Source organism: Stegastes partitus, unplaced genomic scaffold (genome assembly GCF_000690725.1).
Source record: "Stegastes partitus isolate 25-593 unplaced genomic scaffold, Stegastes_partitus-1.0.2 Scaffold3718, whole genome shotgun sequence".
NCBI classification, from domain to species: Eukaryota; Metazoa; Chordata; class Actinopteri; family Pomacentridae; genus Stegastes; species Stegastes partitus.
Genome location: NW_007581449.1, coordinates 1 through 8,412, shown reverse-complemented (window position 1 = coordinate 8,412; position 8,412 = coordinate 1). Strand labels below are relative to the sequence as shown.

Below are 8,412 nucleotides of genomic sequence, written 5' to 3'. Positions count from 1 at the left end.
CTGGCAGGAGCTGCTTACCGGAGCTGGACGCACGCCATATGTTTGCCCGGTCGCATGGAGACTGTGGTCACTGCCCTCTCCTCCCTCCAACCCCAGTCATTCTAACCGGTTTCACCGGCTTACCATGGCTTTAGCATCTGTGCAGTAAATTTAGGGCATAGCTGTTTGCTTGTCTGTGTGGTGGTTTAAACCAGAGAAGCCACACTGTGATTGTTAGTTGTGTCGGTTCGCTGCGCTGAGACACCATCTCTGCATGTCCACGATGAGGCTGAGGTCCAGGAGTAGAGACAGACGGGAGAGGCAAAGAGAGGAGGAGGTAGGAGGAAGACTCTTTCAAACAGTTTAGAGCTCCACATGTAGGCCACAGCTGTGTGTTTGTCAGCGTGTGTTGTTTATTTGAATTTTCATGCTGTTTGAATGTTTCTCACAAAACCTGGACAGGGACAATATTGGCAATGCAAGCAGTGTTTGTGGGAATACTGACATAGCTGACTAGTGCTGCACAAAGGGAGAAACAGTTTGCATATTTGTGTCTTTGATAAAAATCTAATCTTGTCTTTCAGGTGAAATTTGAGGAGATTGAAATGATTCCAAAGTCAGGAAAATCTCCAGCAGACTCACGGAAAGGTGTCGGCATCCACGAGTTTGCGGCGCTCGCCAGATCCTCCTTAAATGGTGAAGAGCTTTATCTATTTTTTATTCTTCAAATCAAATCAAGTTTATTGTCATTTTGCTGTACAGGCAAGATGAGAGAGCGTTTCTTCAGGATCCAATAACTTAAAGCAATTTAAATAAACAAGTGTTTGCATGTCTGGATCAGCAGCTCAGCATTCTGACAGCTTGTAGCATGAAGCTGTTGATCAGTCTGAAGGTTCTTCCTTTAACGCTCTGGAAACATTTGCCTGATGGTAGCAGTTCAAACAGTGTATGGAGAGGATGTGACGATGTTCAGTGTCCTGCACAGAGGGGAGGGAAACCCCGATGACCCTCTCAGCTCCTCTAACTATCCTCTGCGGGGCTTTTCTGTCTGACAGACTGCAGCTGGAGACATTCTTACACTGCGATTGTTTTGAATGTAAACCTCTGACCTCTACCTCTTGACGTCCAGGTATCTCCCAGGCAGTGAGGGACCATGTGACCAAGCCCACCTCGCTGGCTCAGGGCCGGGTCGCCCACCTCATCGAATGGAAAGGCTGGCCCAAACCTGCGGGACCCTCACCGGCCGCCCACTCCCAGTTCAGCTCCTACTGTCACCTGACTGAAGGGGAGAAGGAGGCTCGCTTTGCTGCAGGTATCTGACCTTTACCCTTTGACCATCATCCTTTATATCCAGTTTTGATGCTGTGCAGGACACACGTGCGGTCTAACCGGTCTGTACGACACTTGTCAGTTTGTGCGGGCGTCGTCTTAGCTCGGTTTAACTCCGGCATCATCATCTCCCGGCCGGCTCCTGCCTTCTGTCATGCACCTAATCCCCCCAGAACTCCTGTCTGTCTGCGGTTCGCTCCTCCCACTGCAGTGTCTCTTGGGTGACGGCTTGTCTTGGCAGCAGATGGCGGCCTATTAGACACTCTCCCAAAACACTTCGCTGCCCACCGCCGGTACAGCAGCTCCTGTTGTTTTGCTGTGACTCATCCTCTCTGGCGCCGGTGACTTGGATGTAGTTTGATCAGGAGGGAGGAAAGTAGGGTAGACAGCGAGCGTACGGCGCGTCCGCTACAACGAGCGGGTTTTTGTTTTCTCCACATGTGAATCAGCAAAGAAAGCCTGTCGACTGAAACGCTTAGTTGAGGCTGATACCAGTCTGTTAAATCTGAGCACTTTTGTTAAGTGTGCTTCATTGTTAAGTGCATATTTTTGTGTTTTGGACACAATGAGCAGTTTGAAGTTGCACCTTTAGGACACATCTAGGAAATTATGTGAAATATTGACTTGTGTGTGTCAAAATGCTGGTAGAGATGAGTACGACACTGTCACATAACGTCTCTGGTTCGATTCCTCAACTTTATCCATCTCTGTGAGCATTAAATGGCCCCAAATTATAAGAAAAACTCACAAACAAATGCATTAAAAAGAGGATTTATTGTACGATTTAATGACAAAACACCAGAACATTCAGATTTCCCTGGTGCCACTCTCATACATTAATTCATCTCTCATAAGATGTTGCGAAACAAGGCCCCCAGACATTATTAGCAGAATAACTTCAAGACTTTCCTGCCATGTTTGCTTGAGAAACATCTTTAGAGCATTTCTTCGTTTTAAGCCAAAAGATTTAAGAAGCAGCTGATTGATTGGACTTGCTGTTCCTGATAGGAGTGGCCGAGCAGTTTGCCATCGCTGAGGCCAAGCTGCGAGCCTGGGCGTCCATGGATGATGATGAAGACGAGGAAGACTCCAACGATGAAGAGCCCCACGCCAACGGACAGACTCACGCCATGGCCACGCAGAGCTCAGGTACCCGACGTCGCCGCCTGCTTGTCATTTCATCTCATCGTTTTCATTGTTGCATCATCACTGACAGAACGCCTCATCTCCCCTCCCCCTCCCCTCCATGGTCCATCCGTCTCCAGGTGTTCTGACTCTTTGCTCCTCCCTCAGACGCCGCCCCGTCCACTCTTATCACCGGAGCGCCACGCCAGCCTGAGGGCGACGGCGGCGAGGCCTCCGACAGCCCCCTGGGCTCCTGCAGCAGCGGCGTTGGCAGACTGCTCCGTGGTAGGCTGGACGACCCACATTCATCCCAGACCAACTCACCTACTTTACCCAGCGACTGCTTGAGTCCGTTCCTGGAGGAGGAGGAGGAGGAGGAGGAGGAGGAAGAAGAGGAGGAGGAGGTGAGGCTGGATGGTCTGGAGGAGCAGCAAGCTCCTTTGCAGGAGCAGCACAGCGAGGTCTGCATCCACAACAAGCCCGAGTGGAGGCCTCGGGCCCGGAGCAGCAGGTTTGACTCCTGCTACTCCACCTCGCACTCCGAGTCTCCTGGAGAGGAGGACGAGGAGGACGAGGAGGAGGAAGGCAGCGTGTTCCACGAGGTCCGGGTCTGGCACTGCAGGAGCTTCTTCTCTGACCGGGCGTCCTCCGGAGTGGCGTCATTCGATGAAGAGGAGGAGAGAGACGAGGAAGAAGCGGAGGAGAAGAAGGAGGAGAAAGAGTATTTGATGTGATGTGTCGTCCATCTTTATGTCTCTTTGAGTCTGTGTTGATTCTGGATATGACATAATCTATTCTGCTTCCACTGTACACCTGTCTACACCTCCTCCTCCTCCTCCTCCTCCTCTCCTTCCTCTGATCATCTGTCCTCCGCTCACTGCCTTCTGTCTCTCATCCTTCAGGCCTTTCATACTCTGATCTCACTCCACCGCTGCTGTAAACAGTATATATGTCGGAGAGTTCAACCAGAATGTAAAGCTGTTGTTCAAACTGAGTTTTGTACATTTTTTGTGAGGAGTCACGTGTCGCTATCTCATTGGTTTTCTATGGATATTTTGTAGTGTTGTTTTCTCGGGGTCATGCAGTGTCATGTGGGTTGGGCTATGTTTGATATCGGATGCCTGAATGTCCTACATATATATATATAAATATGATTTTTTTTGAAAGAACATTCTTCGCCGTCGTTTTTATTCCCCCCGTCCCCAAAAACACAAAGAAGAAACGTCTGATTTTTAAATGTGTTTTTCTTTTAAATTTAATCATTCACTCATGTACAAAAACAATTTCATGTCCTCTGAAAAATAACAATGGCTGTTGATTTCAAATGCATAATTCTCCTATGTACAATAGCGTGTACGCAGCTCTCATCCGTGTATTTCCATATGTACAAAGCATATACAGGCCAGTGCCATATAAAGGGAGATACTACAGACTTATTGCTTAACTAGATACGCTGCAAATTAGCTTATACAACCTCTACATTGAACTCCTTATACATTATCTTATAGGGCGAGCACTACGTCACATTTTATATGCAGACAAAAAAAGATTTCGACGTTAATAAATCGTTGCACGGATGTTTACACGGACAAAAAGAACAAAAATAAATAAAGAAAAAAAGGAACCTGACTTGGTGTGGAATCACATAAGATTGGAATATGGCTCAAAATTGTCGCTTGAAGCTAAAATACTTACATCCATTTGAAGGTCGTAACAAGGACTCACACACACACACTTTGCTCTACAACAGTTGTTGGACTTGTGGGTGTCACTTGGAGGGGGGAGGAACAGTAGTTACAGCTCTCAACATTGCATTGGAGGCCAGGCTGGGTCGCAGAGATCGGATATCGTGGTGTGAATATCTACAGGCCGCGTACTACATGTGTGCGTACAAGTGTGTGTGTGTTCTGTACAACAGCCAGTATCTTCCTGTAACTTCTTGTTCCTTTTTTTTTTTTTTGTCATCATGCTAGAAACACGCTAAATTCACATCGCTGAAAATATAAACGGGCGACGGTCTACATCGTCCTTATTGGATCAGCCCCTATAAAGCCAAACAAGGCTACATGTGCGGTAAATTATACTCATGGTAATTACAATGTGCTTCACTGGTATTCGGAGCCCTGTACTAAGCTTGGTGGACCTTTGGAAGCTGCCTTTGTTCACTGTGTGAATAGATCTCAGCTGACAGTGGATTTTTTTCTTTTGGGGGGGAGGGGGGCTGATATAAGATTATATTTAATAGTAAAATAATGACTAATACTGATAATGATATGCTGCGACATGTAACTCTGCCAAGACTGCAGAGCGTTGTAAGTAATGTAGTGTGAACGTCACCTTTTACTGCATTATTGGTGTAAATTTATTGCATATCAGCTGACACATAAACCAACAGCACTATATTTGAATATTACAAGCCATTTATTCTGGTCCTCTGATATATTATACCAGTGCTAGTGTATAGGTAGTTGTTTAAATTAGTACCATCGTGTGCTCATTAGAGTAATCTCTTTGTTCTTCTGTGCTTTCTGTATTTGATTTTTCTCCCTCCCCACCACCGCCATACTCTCCACTATGAGTCATTTCTGTCCTGATTATGTTTGGTGTCATGTTCACAGGATGGTTATTTTGGCATGAAGACTCAAATTAAATTCAAGAGTCTGAACCAAAATTTGAGCATGGTAAGGAAAGTTTCTCTCACACAGACACACACACACACACTAAAGATAAAGCTGTTCTGTATGTTCGTATTGTCAACAAATCCCAGGAAAGGTTCAAACTCGTGTTGTGTCTGCAGCCAAAGCCTAAACCCATAGTTTCAGTAGTAGTCTCTCTGAGTCATAAGCCTCCATTATTATTCAAAATTGACTCAAAACGCAATGAGCCACAGGTCAAGCGGTGCAGCGCTGCTCGACTTTATCCTCCTCTACAATAAACCGTAGTTTATTTTTGAGCCAAATCCCACGTATAGTAGAGTATCCTCCTAATCTACAAATCTGCAGCTTAAAATAGCTGCCAACTAATTCATCCATCCATCATCTATACACCGCTTAATCCTCACTGGGGTCGAGGAGGGGGCTGGAGTCTATCCCAGCTGACTCAGGACACCCTGGACAGGTCACCAGTCTATCACAGGGCTACACTTAGAGACAGACAACCAAGCACACTCACATTCACACCTACGGACAATTTAGAATCACCAATTAACCTCAACATGTTTTCGGACCTTGTGGGAGGGAGCCAGAGAACCCGGAGAGAACCCACGCTGCACACGCAAACGTGTCCTCAACGGGACGCGAACCAGCGACCTTTTTGCTGCCACTCCACCTTGCAGCCCCAACTAATTCACCACTTGCTATTTTGGTAATGCTTCCCAAAAACAAGCAGCTTTAGGAAATTATTTCACATTTTATACTAAAATAGTACATATATATAGATGTGGTCCTGTAAATACTCACTAGAGCAAAAATGTGTATCAATCCACAGCTGAAAATAGTCCCTCACTAATACTTTTTTTGCTCAAATCTACAGTGCCCAGCTGTTTTAGGACTTTACTCGGGCTTTGCTTTTGTTACAGCTGACAAAAGCCTATCCTCCAAATGTCCTTGTAACTGCTGTTCTCAAGCCTTTAAACGCATCATATTGTCATTGAGTTTTTAAGCTCATTCTGCATCCTCAAAACTACAATTTCCACTTTTTTACTTTATGGATATTTTTGCCACCTGCAGTGACAAATGACTCCACCTGCTGATGAGCATCATGTGACACGATTGAAAACTTCCAGAAAAGCTACTGAAATGGACCTTGTGGTGAAAATCTTCATCAACTCCTCTTTTCCAAACTTTTAAAATCTGTTTAGCTACGTTATTGTTCTCCAGCAGTTTAGCATCGCGCCCCCGTGGCCCTGTATTAAGATGGATAAATCCTTTCCCATAGGTTTTCTGAACAGTGGTTGAGCTGTTCAGAAAAGTGTCGCCATCTTGGCAGTGCCTGATACGAACGTTCAGCTAATCCAAAAATGAGCAAAGAGGTAAAATTGCCACTCAAATCAGCCACGTCCTTAATTACGCAAAACTTTAAGCCTAAATACAAATTCAATGGGTGAATTATATAAACATTTACCCCCAGTGTAGTTATTGCAAACATAGAAATCAGCTATAGAGACCAAAAGTGTTTTTTGTACCAGGTTGTAAACACATTTTATTTCTGCTGTAAAGTTTTAAATTGGGGTCTATGCAGACTGACTCACTGTTGGAGTCGGTCTCAAGTGGCCATTTGAGGAACTGCACTCTTCATTTTGAGGATGCCACTTTGTTAAAACCTTAAAACGTTACCCACGATGCAACTCTGGGTCGTGCTGGGCTAGTTAGCTGACAATCCAGCTTTGAGCCTCAAGCAACATCGAAGGAAAGTCAGGATGTGTTGTCGATTTAAATCTTTCGAGGGATTTGTCAGTGAAAATAAAAATATGAAATAAAACCAGCTTTATCCTTCAAACGGGCATTTGCTCACACGCTCACTCGGACCACAACAACGTTAGAAACACAGGCATCAAGGCTGGACTTGGAGGTGAGTGTGACCTCTACAAATGTAAGAAACGTCAACATTCATGAGGCGACGGTATGGATCTGATCATTCTGATTGATCCTCAGTGTGGGCGGTGCTACCCTCTCCCTCAGGTTCTGACTGGTCCTTGTTCAGAGCAGGACTCCCCTGTTCTTGCTCCGTTTCGTCCGGCTCAGGGGTTTGGGTGGGGGGGTCATAGTCACAGGCCAGCTCTGATTCCTCAGTGTGGGAGGGGCTGCAGTCAAAAGTAAACTCCGATTGGTCCTCGGCAAACGAGGGGCTTTCCTGGAGCACCAGCTCCGACGACTGATCTGTGGCGTCGTCGGGGCTGGCTTCAAACTGCAAATTCGTTTGCTCCGAGAAGTTGACGGGGATCTCCTTGTACTGGAGATCCGGCTGGTCCTCCACGTCTGGGGGGTTGGGTTCCCGTGGCAACGAGAGCCCCCTGTGGCGGATGCACAGCTTGTGTAGTTCCGTTACCTCGGACACGCTCGTGGTGTTTCCGCTGTCACGGAAACTGGCCAGTGGAGGGCGCACTTTCACTCCGGTCACTGTCACCGAGCCCTCGATGGCCTTACGCAGCTGGATGTTCAGAGAGCAGCAGAAAAAAAGACAGAAAACAGAGCCAGTGGGAGCAAAAGGAGAGGTCAAGAAAGGTGAGAATTAATGATCGTATTAATAAAACATCACATATTAATATTAAGGAAACACACCTCTTTGAGAGAGACCACTCCGACCAGTCGTCCCATGCTGGTCACGTAGGCATGATCCAAACCCAGCAGAGAGAAGATAGTGTGAGTCTGTAGAGGAGGAGGAGGAGGAGGAGGAGGAGGAGAGGTGGGTCATGGCCTGGATACAGACTCAGAGGGGGCTCATTTGCATTTTTGGATCTGGGTTATGTAAACTGTAATGCTGGGATCAGACTGCACCATATTTTTGCCTTTCAACATGGTCACTGTGTCAGACGAAGCGTCCCAGAGTCATAAATCCAGACCAGCCCTTCGCAGCTGGCCGTGTTTTATGACTTGTATGAGCTGTTGCCAAAGACTTGCGTGGGACCGACTTTACAGTTTCATGTGATAACAAAACACACAATTACAGTTTACAGGTGCAGCGTTCGGATGCAGAGGCTGTGATTGATTTGGTGTAATTCTCTTGACGTCAGGTGAAAGCAGGTTCACTGCATTGACATAAATCATCGTCCCTCTATTATTGCTTTGCCATGTTTACAGTTATGTTTACAGCTCCTGCTGGTCAACATCATGCAGCCAGTTTTTTAACCAGCAAACCAGATGAGAAAAGATCAAAAACATCTTGAAACGGGACGTCTTTGAGCGTCCAGTACACTACACCTCTGTTTGGTTGGACTGTTCATGAATATTTTATTAGATTTATTTTTATTTAATTTTATTT

The 8,412-nt window shown here is 46.1% G+C and overlaps 1 protein-coding gene across 1 annotated transcript; it reads left to right on the top strand.

The window, feature by feature from the left end:
* The first annotated feature begins 262 nt into the window (after window positions 1–262).
* fam131aa (family with sequence similarity 131 member Aa) lies at window positions 263–3,167 on the top strand. Its single transcript, XM_008306593.1, has 5 exons — window positions 263–316; window positions 564–675; window positions 1,109–1,291; window positions 2,317–2,457; window positions 2,602–3,167. Exons 1-5 carry the CDS (start codon window positions 263–265, stop codon window positions 3,165–3,167), a joined length of 1,056 nt encoding a protein of 351 aa, XP_008304815.1.
* Window positions 3,168–8,412: the final 5,245 nt, after the last annotated feature.

What these genes read in the sequence shown, in the direction of transcription:
- fam131aa (XM_008306593.1), top strand. Translation starts at nt 263, where the DNA reads ATGAGGCTGAGGTCCAGGAGTAGAGACAGACGGGAGAGGCAAAGAGAG. An exon ending in AGAGGCAAAGAGAGGAGGAG is followed by an intron (nt 317 to 563) that starts GTAGGAGGAAGA and finishes CTTGTCTTTCAG; the next exon opens with GTGAAATTTGAGGAGATTGA. An exon ending in CATGGCCACGCAGAGCTCAG is followed by an intron (nt 2,458 to 2,601) that starts GTACCCGACGTC and finishes CTCCTCCCTCAG; the next exon opens with ACGCCGCCCCGTCCACTCTT.